Consider the following 19,641-nt stretch of genomic DNA (forward strand, 5'->3'; position numbering starts at 1 on the left):
CTCACTCTGGGATGGATACATATCTGAATGGTGCCAAGCATCTTATTCGGAGTTGACCTTTGATCTTCCCATTTCCCACATTATAATTATAGATATCCTTGTGTTGTAGTAAGGTCACGATCAATCTTTAATTGCTTTTCTCATATCATCATTGAACACTTCCTATTTCAAATTGTTTAGTTTAACAGATTAATATCAATTTGATAACATTCATTCCATAAGATGAATTACTGCTGACTGTCCTTGGAAAACACACTTCATATCAAACACGTGTTTGAAAAATAACTAACTATTAAATACACTAGAATCCTAATTAAGAGCGTCATCTTAATTAAGGCTACGTCCACTAAGAGGAGATCATGATCGTCTTCGAAAGTCATTTGTTCCAAATTCTTGCCATTTATATAACGCAACTATTAAAAGATAGATTGAATATGTAATTTGTATGTAATCTGTATATAAAATACTGGTAATATATATATATATATTTTTTTTATATATCTTATAATGTTACGATATATATTTTTTATATTCTTGTCTTTTTGATGTTTATTCGTATTTTTATAAGGTCTTGTATTTTTGTATTCTTGACTTTTTATATATTTTTAATTAATTGTTTGAGAGCTTGTTAACGAAACGAATTTCCTTTTTGTATTCTGTATCTTTGGGACGAAAAAGTGTCCCCTCAATAGCTGATGCCCCCTAAAGCATTTAGTGTTAACGATTGCATATTTCTCTTTGTTCATTTCACAGGAAGGTTTCCCATTAATAGGGGTGTCCCCTGGATAGGTTGTCCCAAAAAAGGAGTTCTATTTTGTTTGCACCTGTACCTATTCCACATCCCTGTGGTGTTATTACTGTGTAAACAGACAATATCCTATACAGTACACCCTATTTATAAATGGTACAGTCCAAACCCGTTCTACTGGATAGTATAAAAGTGTTGGATTGATACTTCAGTGTATTATTATTAGAATTTTATAATGGTTTCCTAAAAATGTTATTCTTAAAAATAGGTCCATTACTAAATTAAAGTCACATGAACGGGATATGAAACATGAAGTAGGTTTGTTTTTGTGACATAAACAGATAACGAATGAGCTTATTACATTAACGATGTTGATTTTATTACTCAAAGTGTAATAATAGGGGAATTCCCCAGTCAGTGTTAGTGAAATTTATTTTTTCTCGAGGTTGTGATTTCTAAAAATGATTATTTTTAAAAATGAAGGTGCAAGTTAACAGTTTTCCCCAATAACATAAATTATAAAACTTAAAATAATTGTTAAATGAATTTAGTTGTAACTAAAGCATTTGACGAATACATTTGTTTTACTGGAGATAATAAAAAAAAAACCAACTACAATAACGAAAGGTATGCTTTTTAAACAAATTAGTAGGCCTATATAATTGCTGTATGAGCTTAATTACCCGTTCTTAGGAAAGATTTTTTGGACAAACAGTATTTCAAAGGTGTAGATCTGTTGTTTTATCTTACTTAGGGTAAATTTTCAGGTGACTACCATTTGTAAAAAATAGGCAATTCTGAAGAAGAGTTTATAAAATTTTGGGAAACTCCAAAGCAAGCAAAGGAAATTAAGCATGCGGCACGTAGGCTTAGGAACTTTTCGGTTTAATATTTCTTAGGCTATAATCAACACCACTGTTTTGTGTATAGTGCAGTTTTCTTCTGAAGCAGGTTTTGCCAGCAAAGATTTTCTAGACTAAATCGGCTTAAACCGGATTAGAAATGAAAGAAAAATAAAAAAAACACTTTAATATCTACTGTACAGACGTAGTAGTGAGTGGTAGGTTAGGCCCAGGGAGTTGTAAAATATATTATTTATTTTACAACTCTCTGGCTAGACCTTACTCCATTAAAAACATAGACCAACAGCAATCGAAGGCTATACAGTATTTTGTAAATTTGATGGAAAATTTTCCGTTCTTGATTTCTATATTAGTAAAGCACTGTAGTAACCCTTAATTTCCATGACATACCACTTGACTATGCACCTTTTGAGTGCAAAAGTCATTCTGCGCATACTCTAGTGTTTCTACAGTATATGCATTATGAATATTTAGTTGAGAGCTGAGTAGTTAAATGGTGCGTTATGATGAGGAACATTGCCAGAGGTCCCAAGTTGAAAAAACGAAATTTTGGGTAAACAATAGAGTGCGTACTATATAATAATTAAAAATTATATAGAGGGTGCTATATAAGCTAATATTAAGTTATACAACAAATCATCATCTGGGATATCCAATACCAAATTTACTAGGCCTAGATTTACTAGGCCTGGATGGCTGTTAATTCGTGAAACAAAGCCCTAATAATGCCTTTGTTTTAACTGGGCGTCATTATAAACAGTGCCAGCAGTGTTTAATTGTGAAATAACATGTTTGTGTTTGTGAAAATATTGTCTAATTTCAGTTATTTTAGATTAAAATTCTCTAGACTAGGCCTAGCTACGCCTAAATCGTCCAGATTTTCGGTGGGAAATATCCAATTTTCGGGTAGGCGGGGATCTGCATGAAAAATCATGGAAAATCAGAAAAACCCACATATTTTGGGGAACTTGGGACCTCTGCATTGCAGGCCTAGAAATACATAATTATAACCGCTAAGTGTACAGTAGACAAGATACTACTACTGTTCCACAGTGGTACAGTAGTACCGCATCTATACAACTGCATCGTCTCAGCATTTATTAATCTTGAACTGCTTTGCTATTTTTTCTTAAAAACTTTGCTCAATTATCGTCTTGCATCATCCCTGGATCTGCAGTAACTATGAACGATGATTACAAAACGCTAAGTCATAATTATGCTGGTACGGTGTGCATGACAAACCGAACGAGGTCAAAATGAATGTCATTAAAACGTCAGTGTCATGCTCACAATATCAACAGTTTAAAGTGATTGTTTACAAAAATACTAATGACTAACAATAATAATAATATCCAGGGTAGTCTAGATGGAACAACACAATCCATTGTTTTCAATATTTAGCATTTCTCATTGGACATTGTGCTGGACAGTGAGCTGGACAGAAAATTTGTATTTTCTTATTTTATGTATTTAGGCACATGGATTACCAATAGTCAATTAATCACTGTCCTATTAAATAGGCAATTGGTAATCCCCCTGAAAATAGGCTATTTTGTGAGCCATTTCACCGGGGTAACCCCTCCTCGTCTCACGAATGAACTGGGTTCTGTAAAGTGCACACGTACAAACTGTGTACACTGGACCTAGGGTTTATATAGTCGCTATCCGAAAAGACTTGTTTAACCACCGGAACCAGGAGCCATTCGGCCTCCAACCCAAGCCGATATAAATGGAGCCTTTATGAATTAGGCCAGACTTAGGGTGTATCCAGTAGTAAAAGAGTTGACTGTGTATATTGTTTTAGATGAGAAACAGAATAAATTTGTAATGACATGGTTGTTGTCATTGAATAATAATTATAATAATAATATAATATTGAACAAGGTCTCTTTATTAAATGACTGAATCGTATTAATTATCCTAAAGAATAGAGTAACACACAATATGGTGTTTTGTTAATTTTTGTTGTTTTAATGAATAATTGTTAATCATGCTACTAATACTATAGTAAACATATTAGTAATCTACACTATAAAAACAATCCTTGATTAAATATTGTTGAATATTATAATTATTATTATTACTACTCAGTTGAACGACATTTTTACCTCGTTTTTTTCAGTTTCACTTCTTCCCCGTTCCCATTTTTCTAACAAACTTTTTTACCTTTTCGGCGTTCTGCTACCATTATCCAGTCAAAATGTTTGTCATAAAATTTCCATTAAAATAATATAAATTAATGGAGCTATCGTAGCTGTATTGCAGATTCCTTCCACCCCACCCAACTATCCCACCTTACTTCCAAACCCCCATCTTACTCCCCACCCCCCACTCTACTTCAACACTCCACCCTACTCCCAACATCCCACTCTACTTTTTTCCATAAAACCCTTCCTTTCACCTTGTACTGTAACTAGCCCACTGGCTGATGATTTTGTTTTAATGAATTTGTTTTAATTGTGATGACATTGATAATGAAATGAACCTATAGTACTTGGATTTTCTCCAAAATATACCATGACTCATTATCATAAGAAAAATCATCAACTTAGAAAGGACAATGTAATTATTGTTTACAAATTTAAATTATTATAATATACATAAAGATATTGATTTACTAATTTATTGACTTGTTACACCCAAGACTAGTCATGCAAGATTTTGTTCTGAAGAAATAGGTCCAGCAACCCAGCCAAAATTTGAGTTCGCTTTCCACTTTATCGATGATATAATTTGACTTAATATGAATTGAAACGGCATTTGTATTAAAACCTGAACATTGTGGGTATGTGTGCGAGAAAAAAGTTTTAAGTGCATATTGAAATACTGTTATATTCCAGTGCTGAGAAATCATCATTCCTGTGTCACCATCGTCAGTGTGATAGAAGAGGTGTTTGTTTTATGTTTCCAAATAAAATTCAATAATTAAATTTAAGTTCATTTAAGTATCTGTTTGACTTCTTGCATTCCAACTACTGTACATTAATCCTCCCTGGTTCTCAGCTGCTACTGAAATCACTTACCGTACATACCCCTTCCCCTATTGTAGTTATCCCTCACCCTCTAATTAATTATCCCCCCTCACCCTTTAATTAATTATCTCCCCCTCCTATAGTTATCCTATAGTCACCCCTCCTAATATAATTATCTTTTCCCATTTTAACACATTTTTGAGTAATATAATATTTAGTACAATTCAATTCAAATAGTTTTGAACTATAGACTCGCCATAATAACCAATATAAAATTAAACAAACCATCATTTATAAACCTTGGTTATGCTAATTAACCTAATGTACATATATTAAAACAATCAACACAACAAAAACAAACAAATGTATTACCTCATGATAGATGTACACCATGTGACTTATATTTGTAAACGTGTTAGAAATAATATTATTATTCAACATCCTATAAAATTTAACGAGAGTTTTGACAAACAGCAAAAGGCCTAAGTTTTCTCAGTTTATTTGGCCTCTTTTTCGTTTTTCTGATGGTAGTATAATAGTAGACTGTTAGTTATGATGGCCATTCAATACTCTATTTTCAAGAGTTGATATTGTCTAAGACCGAGCAACACGTCGCACAAGTCCTGGCAAAGTCTCTGATGTTAGCTTATTAATCCAAGTCGTCTTTACTACTTTCCGACAGTAAGTACCAGTGTAATCTTATTCGCTTTATTATGTTCCGAGTGAGATGGAACAGTTGATGGAGCTTGTCTAGTTTGATAAAATATTATGAAGTGATAGGCCTTTACTGTTATAAATAGCACAACAAGTTTTGGTACTGTTTTGTCTCCTTTACAAAGTTAAGGTATTAGTATATTTAATTTAACAATGAATAATTTAAAATTTTAATTGATATTTTAGAGCTTCATTACAACGTTTTCATTTTGTTTTTCTTCGTAAAAAAAAAAAAAATCGGGACCTCTTGAGAGATCACTATTATTATAATGTTCTGTTTTTAGTATTAATTTTTTGTAGTCTTGCATGCAACAAAATTTAAAACCTGTGTTCTGTTTTCTTCCTAATAATTAAACATCAAAATTGGTTTATAGTTGATAACTTCAATAGTTAATTATTTATTTGATAATTAATTAGTTTATAGATTTGGTTATACCTAGTGTACATTGTGTACTGTTCAATTCTACAAGCCATGATTTTTTATTCTATTTGAATTACCTATTGCCTTTGGAAATGATTGATCCTGGTAACATTTTCATTAACACATAAATTAGCCCAACCGCTGATTAATCTGAATTTGGAATATAGAAACCACAGTTTTGTATTGCGTTTTTTCTTACTATGCGGATAGACATATCAATGAGGTGGCGTTGTGTAGCATTTTGCTATGCTACACTGACGAAAAATTGTTGCCAGTGTTAAAAATATTAGTGTTAAATAATATGCTTCTTTTGCCTATTTGCCAAATAGATCATAAGAAAATTAAATTGTATACGCATTTCTTCAGAATTTGTGTTCCGCAAAAACTCTTTAAATCTGTAAATGGTTATTGAATAAAATGTCAAAATTATCGCAAATATGATGCACACAGGTGGTTAAAAAGTCACTAAAGTCGGTGACCTGAGGTCAAAGGGTGATTGTGATAAAGTACTACCAACCGTTATTTTGTGTTGCAGCTATTAAAGTTGCACACCGATAAACCGTTGAAGATAATACCGTAATAAAATAATCATTATTTTATGTTCCACATCAATAACTGGTACGTACTGGCATTGTAACATGAAATAGACATACTGTACGGTAGAAATGGAGAAAATGTATTCTGTTGTATTTAACAAGTTATTTGTTCGCATTCATAAACCGACACTTATCTGGTTATTTAGGTCAACAATGTCACTATAATATCAAATTGTTAATTAACATAGATAATTAGCAGTTTATTAAAAGCATCCGCTTTCTTGTTGAGTGACGAGTTGTTGATTTGTATGCTGCTGAACATAGCATAACATGGAGTATAGATTGTACCACCCACTCCTTACTACCCTCCAGGTTTTTAAGCAGTTGTCAACATGTTTAGTGGATTTATTATCATCTGTTCGTGAATACTGTTGGCTATTCTCCTTGCTCTTGAGTAATTTTTTATCAGCGATACAAATCATTCGCACGTGGGCGGATTATGTTGATGAGCACACGTATGTATTTTAAACATGTGCATACAGCTACATTGTTTATGGGTAATTGCTCACAAAGTTGTACTGTAGCAATACTAAAAAGCCTTTTTGTAAAATTTACTATTATGGTATATAGTGTGTAAAATGAACATTGATTGAATCAGAATTATTTTTTAAAACAATGTCTGAATTGTTTTCTTTTATAAATATAACGATTCGTCATTACTGTACATGGTTTTTCCACTATTTTTGTACTTTCGTCATTTGATGGCAGTGAGCCATGATCTGCTGCCAAGAGACACGACTTAAGTACGACGGTAATATCAAGTATGGGGGTCAAGTCTAGGTAGGGAGGGGTATGCAAGGTAGTGGAAATTGAGCTTAGAATCATTTTTATCGTATTATTCAATTTGATTATTTCAAGATTTCATTAAAATTGGATTATTATTTAATGAATTAATTTTATTTATAGTTTGTGGATACTGGAATCAATAAAAAAATACATAAAATATGTATATTATTCTTAATATGAGAGTATTATTAGGAATGAGTATGTTCTGTCTCCAGTTCTCAATATAGTACCGTAAATCTTCTAACCGTAACCCATACTCTAATACTAGTAACCCCCTTCTAATAGTAAGCTACCCTATAAGTCAACCTATAATAATAACCCACTACTCTAATAGTAATCCATATTAGACTCACAAAAACTATTGAAAAAATGACATCATGAAGACTGGCCCTATTTTTAAAATAAGGAGATGATGCATGTTGGTCTTTGCTGATTGAGTGTTTTAAAGTTTATAAAACAAATTTGTTTATTCGTACTGTTTATTATTTTGCTATGAGTTGCTGACCGGCAAAGTTGGGGTGGGTTACTATTTTCAGGTGCCTAATTAAAGATTAGTAATAGTAACCCCTTCTAATAGTGCTGTAACCCACCATAAAAAATCATTAAATAATAATAACCAGTCTTACAATTAGAAGATTTACGGTATTCTCGGTTTACTCAGTTGCCACAGAAAGTAACGCTAGTTGGATTTTCCACTTTTAATTCAATCAAATTATACGATCGGATCGTATATTTATTGGTTGATTAAATGTTTATAATGTCTGGGATTTTCCCTTTTTTTAAAAAAATATTACTAAAATTGTCAGAACTAAACTGAAAAACAGATTGTTGGAAAAGAATAGAAATATTTTTCTTGTGGTTTTAGTTGGCGTACATTATTACCATCTGATTGGATGAGCATAAATGAAAGTATAGAGTTTGGACATCAGCGAACGGGATATGATTCACATAAATGTTTTAGATTAAGGTAATTTCCAAAGTATGTGCAGGTTGTTGATATTGCAATCATTTTAAAAGAAAACTTCATCCGCCGTGTACAGTCTTTGATCCAATTAAGAAAGAGCTGTATTGCATATATAAACAAAGTAGACTAAAAATAAAAAGTTTTTTTCTGTTACTCATCATCAAGAATCATCTGCGATTATGGATGTTCACTTTAGTTTATTCCTTGTGGAAACGTCGTTTGTACGTATGTTTTTTGTATACATTAATTTAGGCAAACTACAGTTCCAAGGATAGGCATTTACTCTCAGTCTTGAGCTCTGTCCACACTATCAAACTAGTATGACAAAAGAAATATGGTACTTATTCCCAAACGTGGTAGTGATATTCCCAAACATGGTAGTGATATGACATCATTGTTTCCATATATGGACACATCACATTTTGTTGTCGCATAAAGTTTGATAGTGTAGGCTTTAAAGATGCCAATTATTATGCTCTAAATAAACAGTCTTAAACAATTAGTCTTTGGGTGTTGCTTGTTATCACGAGAAAACAATCCTGACATCTGACAGGATTTGAACCCACTATCCTGTTTATATTGATACCATAGTTGTGCCTATGTTTCTCTGTGTTTCTTATCTTTTATGTAGTTAACTACTCATTTGGGAAATTTTGAATTTGAAAAGCTTTAGGGCACAACGTTTTGCTTGCATTATAGTATGGAGTTGAGTAGTCGAGTGGTTAGTGCGCTTGACAGTCGCATACAGAGAGACTCCGGTTCAATTCCCAACAGTCCAGTCAGCTGTATTATGAGTACCGGGTTGAAAATACTAGGGAGTATTAGGTGGCGTGGAAAGGAACTGACCACCCTACCACATAATGCCGAAGATGTACAATGAGCTCCTAACGACAGCTCATTCTCCTACGTTCAAAATGAATACTTTACTTTTACCTATAGTATGATAAACATATTTTTTAGTACTTTACTAAATGTATATTTTTTGTTAATATAAGACAGACAACTAAAAGATAAGAGATGATAAATTAAAAATGCATAATACTGCAGATTTAATTGCAATTAACTAACTGTATGGATAGCACTTTGCTATTACTGAAAATGGGTATTTTAGTAGTCTAGTGTTGTAGATGAAGTTACGGCGCCAGATATGTCATAACTGGTGTTTTTTTAGAGAAGATACAGTACTTTATTTAGTTCAGTAAACGTCAAACGATTGCGTTCTATTAAACCTCAACCTCGGATTATGAAACTGGTGTAGGTCGCTCTTCCTAATATCCCACTCTTCCTAACATCCCACTCTTCCTAACATCCCACTCTTTCTAACATCCCACTCTTTCTAATATCCCAGTCTCCCTAATAGTAATATCCCAACAGAATTAATTTCCCACTCTTCTGAATTATACCACTTTCTCTAATAATATCTTAACCGAATATCCCACTCTTCCTAATATCCCACTCTTCCTAATATCCCACTCTTCCTAATATCCCACTCTTCCTATTATCCCACTCTTCCTAATATCCCACTCTTCCTAATATCCCACTCTCCCTAATATCCCACTCTCCCTAATATTCCACTCTCCCTAATATCCCACACTTCCTAATATCCCACACTCTTCCTAATATCCCCCACACTCTTCCTAATGTCCCACACTTCCTAATGTCCCACTCTTCCTAATGTCCCACTCTTCCTAATATCCCACTCTTCCTAATATCCCACTCTTCCTAATATCCCACTCTCCCTAATATTCCACTCTTCCTAATATCACACTCTTCCTAATATCACACTCTTCCTAATATCCCACTCTTCCTAATATCCCACTCTTCCTAATATCCCACTCTTCCTAATATTCCACTCTTCCTAATATTCCACTCTCCCTAATATCCCACTCTTCCTAATATCCCACTCTCCCTAATATCCCACTCTTCCTAATATCCCACTCTTCCTAATATCCCACACTCCCTAATATCCCACACTCTTCCTAATGTCCCACACTTCCTAATCACACTCTTCCTAATGTCCCACTCTTCTTAATATCCCAGTCTTCCTAATACCCCACTCTTCCTAATATCCCACTCTCCCTAATATCCCACACTTCCTAATATCCCACACTCTTCCTAATGTCCTACACTTCCTAATCACACTCTTCCTAATGTCCCACTCTTCTTAATATCCCAGTCTTCCTAATGTCCCACTCTTCTTAATATTCCAGTCTTCCTAATATCCCACTCTTCCTAATATCCCACTTCCTCTAATAATAATATCCTATTACAAAATATCTTATAAATCCCAACTCTTTTTTAATTAAACTGATTCTACATTATACAGCAATGAGTCTTTGAGCACGTAAACAAGATTAGAAGGATTATAGTGGATTGCGCAAGGATTTCAACAATATCCTTCAACATCCTTAATGCCGGCCGGTATTGCAGATTTTTGCAGTATGGCGTAATACAACTTTCACAATAAATTGATGTTGCCCTTCAGTGCAGAATCAGTTGAAAAACATATTTTTTTAAATTTTAGCTGATTTTGTGCTAATGACATAAATATCGACTCTTTAAAAAAACAAGTACAGTACTACAACTAAAAATGAAAGGCATGCCTTCTATTCTACAGTACTGTACATAAATGTTATTAGTTATCCGCACTAGGCGGATAACTCCTTGTAATTGTATGAAATCATCTTTTTTTTTTTGGTTATCCGCAACGAAGTTGCAGGATAACCTCTTGTGATTGTACGAAATCATCATCATCATCATCATCAACTTTTTATTCTTCTTCTTTCTTTCTGTATGATTTTTGTGTAACGCTTTTCTCTAAAATTCGCAAACATAACATTTCGGTAACTATGTTAACATTTTGACATTTATGTAACGTCGTCAAGCGAAGCTTTTCATGATGTTTACAATTGCGCAACGTGACGTACGCGCGATTTAACGATTTTCTCGTATCTAACATATGTCGAAAACCAAATAACATTTTAAAGTGAAACTTTGCAAAAGTTTAATTTATATCATGCGCTAACTTTCTGTTGAAAAAAAATTGCGTGTTTTACACAAAGTTACGCGCGCACGCGTATTTAAAATTTCAAAATGCGCAAAATTAATTTATAATCAACTTTCTACGCGTTTTATGTCGTTTTAAGCATGTCAAAAATTCCCACGCGTGCGCACATTTTTACGTGTGCGGTGCGCACGTAGCATTGAAAACGTATTTTTTTCGCGTGATTTATGTTTTTCCAGCCTTTTCTAGCAATTTTACCAAATTTTAAACAATTTCGACTTAAAGATACGTCATACGAGCACGTCGAATTGGGCAATTTGCGCGCGTTTTTTATGAAAAGGTTAAAAAATTCGTTTAAAATATGCCTTTTTTTAAACAGTCGTAATTTCTAAACTAGACGGTCAACTTTTTGTGGATGACATATTCTGGAAGTAGATGAGTTGTAGATATCGGATCAGGTATTAATATGGCTAACCGGACATTGTGACGTCATCGTATGGCCACGCGAATATAAAATTTAGGATTTTTGTATCTTTCGTCATAACTCATCACATTGAATAGAGCGCATCTCCACCTATTCGTTTTCTATTTTCACCCTGATTTTGATATTGTCTAGGTCAATCAACTATCTTTCGCATGAGTTAAAAATATTTTAATTTTTTTGACGTCATCATGCCTAAAAATTTAAATCACGTGTGGCATCAATTTCATCTTTACAGTAAATTTTAATCTGTTATAGCTCGTAAGAATAAAATGTGATAATCACGATTAAAACTTTTTCTGGAAGCTATTGGATTGTAGATACGAAATTATGTAAAAATGTTGCCAATCGGATGTTGTGACGTCATCATATGGCCAGTTAAATGAAAAAGGTCGTATTTTCATCTTTTGCGTCATAATTCATTACATTTAAAAGAGCGCGCATCAATATTTCACGTATTCAAATTTCTTCTACACGCTAATACGTTGTTGCTGAGATAATTTCCTTTCGGAATTGCTACCTTCGCGTTTTATTTTAAAACCGTCAACATGTTAAAAATTGCAATAAATAGCAGGTCCCGTAATTTCACCTATTCTACACTGTATGTCACTGTATGTGATATGGATACAGAATATACTGTGTATACTATATATGAATTTAAATAATAAAATTCAGCAATAACAACATATCATATTCTTCAGTTCAGATCATAATGCCAACGTGAACACTTCCTTTTGTCCTCAACCTATCCCCTTAATGTTAATGTTGCACCACTTGCGCGGCGGATAACCAAACTCGTCAAAGTGACGAGTTACATGTCTAGTCTTTATTTTTCTTTCTTTGTGTCAATTTTGTGTCTCACGTATCTCTAAAACGTGCTAACATAACATTTTATAATTTTGTCAACATGTGGGCATTTACGTGAAATTGTGCACCTCCTATTGTGAATGACGTTAGATTTGCGCAACGTGATTTACACGCGATTTAACGATTTTCTCGTATTTAACATAGGTCAAAAACCAAATAACATTTTAAATTGAAACTTTGCAAAAGTTTAATTTATATCATGCGCTAACTTTCTGTTGAAAAAAAATTGCGTGTTTTACACAAAGTTACGCGCGCACGCGCATTTAAAATTTTAAAATGCGCAAAATTAATTTTTAATCAACTTTCTACGCGTTTCTTGTCATTTTGAGCATGTCAAAAATTCCCACGCGTGCGCAAATTTGTACGCGCGCGGTGCGCATGTAGCGTTAAAAACATACTTTTTTCCCATGATTTATGTTTTTCCAGCCTTTTCTAGTAATGTTACTAACTTTTAAAAAAATTCGACTTAAAATTACGTCATACGAGCACGTCGAATTAGATAATTTGTGCGCGTTTTTGATCAAAAAGTTTAAAAAATCGTCAAAATTATGCCTTTTTTTAACCAGTCGTAATTTCTAAACTGCACGGTCAACTTTTTGTGGATGATATATTCTGGAAATTGATGAGTTATAGATATCGGATCAAACATTAATGTGGCTAACCAGACATTGTGACGTCATCGTATGGCCACGCGATTATAAAATTTAGGATTTTTGTGTCTTTCGTCATAGCTAATCACATTTAATAGAGCGCGTTTCCACTTATGCGTTTTCCATTTTCACCCCGATTTTGATGTTGTATAGGTCTATCAACTATCTTTCGCATGAGTTAAAAATATTTTAATTTTTATGACGTCATCATGCCTAAAAATTTAAATTACGTGTGGCGTTAATTTCATATTTACAGTAAATTTTAATCTGTTATAGCTCGTAAGAATAAAATGTGATAATCACGATTAAAACGTTTTCTGGAAGCTATTGGATTGTAGATACGAAATCATGTGAAAATTTTGCCAATCGGAGATTGTGACGTCATCATATGGCCAGTTGAATAAAAAAAGTCGTATTTTCATATTTTGCGTAATAGTTCATCACATTTAAAAGGGTGCGCATCTATATTTTACGTATTCAAATTTCTTCTACACGTTAACATGTTGTTCCTGAGATAATTTCATTCTGACATTGCTATCTAAGTGTTTCATTTTGATACCGTCGCCATGTTAAAAATTGGAATAAATGGCGGGTCCCGTAATTTCACCTATTCTACACTGTATGTAATATGTATACAGATTATACTGTTTGCATGTATTACTATATGACACAAAATTGACAGAATTCAGCACTAACAGCATATCATATTCTTCAGTTCTTGTCATAATGCCATAATCTTTATCTGTGTGCAATATTCCAACGTATGACGTGCACGTGGCGTTTGTCGTGGTGCGGATAACTAACTCGTCAAAGTGACGAGTTTCATGTCTAGTTTATTTCTTCACTTTGTATGGATTAAAAAAAATTATGAACCTTTGAATTAAATAGTTCAATTAATTCACATCCGTTATATAATAACATTCTCATTATGTGTAAATTACAATTTTTTTTATGGTGGGGATTTAAGGGCCTAATGTCATAAAATGACTAGTAGTAATCGTATTACTATTAACTATTATAATGCTACAGTACGTTGAAACCAGATGAAGTTGTGTTCACGATTAGTGTAAGTCGTTTTTGATTTAATAAAATACAGGATTTGTAAATATTTTGTGTTTTTGAGTAGAAACTTGGTTTCTCAAACACATCATTATTTTTCCTTCAACATTGTCTGTATTCTAAATTAATCATTAAAAATAAAATGTAATGTAACATTTACTTTATTTATAAATGTAATTGTTCTTTGATTACAGACAGTATAATTGTATTTTGTTTGTAATCTATTTTGAAGAGATCATGTCAACATTAGTCTACTGCAGTATTAATACAGTTACTACATTAGTCTACTGCAGTATTAATACAGTTACTACATTAGTCTACTGCAGTATTAATACAGTTACTACATTAGTCTACTGCAGTATTAATACAGTTACTACATTAGTCTACTGCAGTATTAATACAGTTACTACATTAGTCTACTGCAGTATTAATACAGTTACTACATTAGTCTACTGCAGTATTAATACAGTTACTACATTAGTCTACTGCAGTATTAATACAGTTACTACATTAGTCTACTGCAGTATTACTACAAGTTTGTTTCAATGTAGAAGTTTATGAGTGATTCACTGAAATAAACGGGTATTGCTAAACACCGCAAACCCCGCAAACCCCCGCAAACCTCCAAAAAAACATAGCAAATCCCATCGAACCAACATAAAAGTGATTGAATCATGTAGTGTACAACCCACTGGGTATATCCATGTAAAAAAAATATTACATTTTTACTGTAACTACTTATTTTTAGGGTCGTACACTACATTATTCAATCACTTTTATGTTGGTTCGGTGGGGTTTGCTATGGTTTTTTGGAGGTTTGCGGGGTTTAGCAATCATTTTTGACCCCAAAAATAAGTTGTTAACAGTCGAAATTTAAATTTTTTTTACATGGATATACCCAGTGGGTTGTACACTACATAATTCAATCACTTTTATGTTGGTTCGGTGGGGTTTGCTATGTTTTTTTGGAGGTTTGCGGGGGTTTGCGGTGTTTAGCAATACCCGAAATAAACAGTGTGTAGTTTACCCAAAAAATGTAAATAAAAAATTTAGTTACTGCAGTAACTGAGCTGTAGATTTATTTTAACATGGTCCTTAAATTAGATCAATTTAGAGACCATGTCATTTTAATGCTTTTTACTTTTTTTCATTTTTCCAATATGTAAATTACCTTTTCTTGATTATCTCGTTTGTTTCTCATCAACGTGTACAAATTTTCATTCATCTGATTCCCGTGACCATATTTGGTAAAAATAAGCCATCGTAGAATAATAAAAATGTACTTAATGTGATAATAGGAACATTAGTGAACAGCTAAGGTGAGGGGTCAGTCTTGAATCTATTATATGAATAGGAAAATCACCTTTCTGTATCTGTGGGCAATAGTGTGATCTTTGAATTACTGTACAGTGTTTAAGATTAGATATCCTGTGGAAGCCACACACATATGGTTGTCCCCTGAATAGTGACTGGTCTTTTAGTGATTTTTAAAAATATCCATATTCATCGTGCTTCTAAACTAAGTCTCATTTTAGGATTTTGGAATAGATTTGGCACTAGGTCAGGATTGAACCTTGGGATGAGAAGGCAAGCACATTAACCACCAAGCTATAGCTTCACACTATGTTATATTCCCCTTGTTCATAAACATAATTTATGGTTAAAAAAATTTACAAAATTATGTGCACATATGTGGCAAATGATAATTCCAGGCCAAAGACAGAACACATTTAAAAAAAAATCGTTTAGAAAAATGTTTTATGAGTAACTCATTATAAAATAAAATTATTAAAAATGTTTTGGTCTATTGGATGAAAGAGTCCATTATAAACTTAATTTCATATTACGACAGTTGGTTGTCTTTGTAGTCACACTCTAGTTATCACCATTTTTTCCATCATTTTTGCCAATCAAATCGTCCTGCCTTGAATTACCACTTAATAATGATATATAACTATTGTCTATTATGGTTTTTTGTTATTTTCTTTTATGATACCGAACAGAATGTTTTTAATAGAACAGTTTGACGGTTTACATATCCTATTTCTTCGAGCAATATTTTATCATTTTATATTAACCTGACCGAGATACGTTATATGAATATTTTTGATTTTTCTATTCATTTATTGCACGTAGAAAATTGTATCTTTTCTATGCATACAATCTTGTTAATAATTATGTTAATTTTTGTTTAAATTGATCTATTTTGTTTTTTGTTTTGTTTTTTTTTGTTTTGTTGTATTTTATTTGCTAAAAATATAAATTGCTATAAATGTCTATACGGCCATACAGCGTTGAAGTTGTTGGGTCGGTTGCATTCTGGAAGGAAGATCGTATAGAATCGAGGCGGGTGCTACATGTACCGGAGAGTAATGGTGTAATGATAAAATCTGACTAGGAAGTGATAGGCATTGGTTTGAACCTATCCTTACCATACTTACTGTACTGTATCCTTGAGTAAGATTCTTTACTCTCATTGCCTTGTTCTTCGGATGGGACGTAAAGCCGTTTGTCCCGTGTACATACTGTAGTGCACATTAAAGAACTCTCCTGGTGTGCTTATCTGGTAGGAGTGCCTAATTCAAATTTCCTCAGTCTCCAGTTAAAAGCTTGAAGACAAATATAAATACCTTATACAGTAAAACCTTTGTTTTACGTACCCTGATTTTTTGTTCCCTTAATATTACGTACGCTTAAATGACTGATGACGTCATCATTTTCTTACATTGAGGGCGCAATTTAACAACAACAAAGCACAAAGCCATGGCTGTATGAAGAACTCATGTGCATTCCCCCTATGTAGCAGCGACTGTTTTTATTGATAGAAAATACAAGAACATTGATATTTTATTTATAACACTTTATTTAAACATTGTTCAGCCTGAATATACTATACAGTAGTTAGGCCTCACATCTTGCTAGGCCTGCTAGCCTGGCCTAGATTAGTCTAGGAAAGGCCTACTGTAGCTAAGCTAGTGACCACCTGCATACTGTACAAAGTAGGCAAACACGGCAGCCTTTTTAGCTACATACGATCTATGTATTTGGGGGTCAATTTAAGGTCAACCTGGATTTACGAATCCCATGTTTTACGCACGCCTTTCGGTCCCGTACCGTACGTAAAAGGAAGGGTCTACTGTACCTTTATGTCACAAGAAAGTGTCCCTTAAATAGAGGTGTCCTAGAAGACAATTTCTACAGTACCATTCACATACCAACTGCTGCTATTCTTTCCTTTTTAATCCAACCTCAAGCTCTGTGATCTGAGGTGTAAATTACAGTTATCTGGAGGGTTCAAATCCTCTCTGAGATCAACCTGCAACTTTCTTGCAAATATTTGAAATCTACTACAGTAATTTAGTTTATAAACCAAAACCGACTCTATTATTTGAGTTGGTCAAAAGAACTTCTCGTTAAATATTATTTCGTAATCAATTATCATAGCTACAGTACTACAATACATTATTTTATTATATGTTTAGAAATAGTGTATTTCTTCACTGTTGTGTTTAATAAAGCGGTTATTTAAAATGAATTGGAATACATCTTTATTATGGGTCTATGGAGTACTGTATCCCAAAGCTTTCCATAGAATCAATATGACTCGATTAGTCCATGTAGTAATTTATTAAATGATAATGACATGTATTGTGTGTGCTATGCATTATATACTGTAATATACAATCATAAATTGTATTGTGTTCTTTTATTATCATTATTGTATTTTTGATGTTTGCAACAGCCTCATTTCCAACGTATTGTAAAGTTTACCAATGAGCTATAATTAGCAATATGCTTATTAGATGGAGTATTAATAGAACATACAATTAAGATACCATATTGTAATTATGATTATATTATAATAATGTTTGTTATGAATATTATAATTGGCCATCTGGCAAGTAGTCTAGTCTTGGTAATTCATAAATCAAAAATGAGGCATAATATGGATTACATGCTTTCTTTAAAATCTCATTCAATTTATGTAAGGGTCTGTTACTGCTGCATAAACCGTTTATTTCAAAAATATAATTTTTAGACCGATCGCATTTCTGCCCAATTGGCGTGACCCTTAGGGAGTTTGCATTAGTTGAATAGTGTAACATCTAAGCCGTGATGTAGCCATGAGAAATAAAGTGGTCCGGTTTTCGCAAGAAAATGAAACAAGACACTGGTTTGTCAAAGGCCAGTTTGAAACCTTACCAACCGTACTGGGAGCTACAGCCCTGTTAAGTCTGTGCAAGACTACGAGCAATGATTATTGGAATGTTCGGCACTACACATACTGTAATGCACTTTATCATTAAATATCAATTAGAAAAGACATTTTGGCAACCTTTTCTGTTTGGCACCCACCCTATTAGTGTTTATTATTATTAATATTATACATCATTTGCTTATTTTCCGCCTAGTATACCAACCTTGTCATTGTAAACCTTTTAACACCTAGCCTAAGCTGTAGCTTCACTTCTTTATTTTAATAGCACATTTGCAATTCATTTATCTTCATATTAAGTCGGTTATATATGTCCTATCGTTTCCGGTTTTGTTTGGTTATTACTCTAAATGTAGCATTGCATATATTTTGACAGATTAACTCTGAGGGCTCTTTACGTAAAGCGTGGGTTGAAACGATACTCTGCTAATGCACTATGTACAATTAATGCATTCATTTGGGTCAAACGATATTTCCTCTACGGTTTAATTTCATACAGAATATATCGCAAGACCGATATGGAAAATGTTGACATGTAATTTTCTCTGGTATTGATTGCTTAAGGTTGTTATACCTTCTTGTAGATGTTGTTGTTTATCGAGTAACACGTATTATCTAATAATAATTGTATCATAAATTTGAATATGATCTAATATTTTTTTTAATATCATTTTTTGCAAATAAAAATTGTCAGTACATATAAAAGGTTTTTCTGTTTTTAGTTTCATTGAACTACTATACAGTAAATACAATCATTATTTCTTTCCTCTTTTATTATTTTCGTATGTTAAAATTTGTTTGAAAATGTCTATAATTTTCAAGAATCTTTTTTAAACTATACCATCCTTTTTTTTTCAATAAAATTATATAAATCTTAACAGAAGGTCTCTTTACATTTTGCCAAGTATTTTGTTTAGTTATGAGCACAATTTATTAAAATATTGAGAATTTTCGACAAAACACTAGTTGTATCATTTCAGAAACTCGCAGAGTATTCTAGTATTAAAAATCTTTAATCATGCTGGTTGTTACTAAATGATAATTCTTAATCGAAGAATATTAAATATGAATATTATTATTAGATAAGATGATGATGAAGAGGAAATTGAGAAGTAATAGATGATAAAGAGGTTGGTACCAGCAAAGAGATTTCCTATTAAAGATTAAAGGATGTTGTATAAGGGCACTTGAGATTGGAAGAGACGATTTTACCTCTAAGTACAAAAGTAGAAGAAAGACGAGATAAGGAGGAGTATGTAGAATTTAATAAAGAATAAGAGAGATGGAATTATTACAAAAG

At 32.8% G+C, this 19,641-nt stretch overlaps 1 protein-coding gene across 4 annotated transcripts in view; it reads left to right on the forward strand.

The window, feature by feature from the left end:
* The window catches only part of LOC140040875 (apoptosis regulator R1-like), a 63,153-nt gene that overhangs the window by 22,455 nt on the left and 21,057 nt on the right, over positions 1-19,641 (forward strand). The window contains exon 1 of one of the 4 annotated variants that reach the window (XM_072087127.1): positions 3,716-5,264. The exons of 2 other annotated variants lie outside the window; for them this stretch is intronic. Coding sequence is in view for 1 of the 2 variants with exons in the window: in XM_072087125.1 (XP_071943226.1) it covers positions 8,244-8,285 (42 nt within the window). In the remaining variant the exon portion in view is untranslated. Of the gene's footprint in view, positions 1-3,715; positions 5,265-5,778; positions 8,286-19,641 lie in introns of those variants that run through there. One more of the 4 variants, XM_072087125.1, reaches the window with a different exon arrangement.

Source organism: Antedon mediterranea, chromosome 2, assembly GCF_964355755.1.
Source record: "Antedon mediterranea chromosome 2, ecAntMedi1.1, whole genome shotgun sequence".
In the NCBI taxonomy this organism is placed as follows: Eukaryota; Metazoa; Echinodermata; class Crinoidea; order Comatulida; family Antedonidae; genus Antedon; species Antedon mediterranea.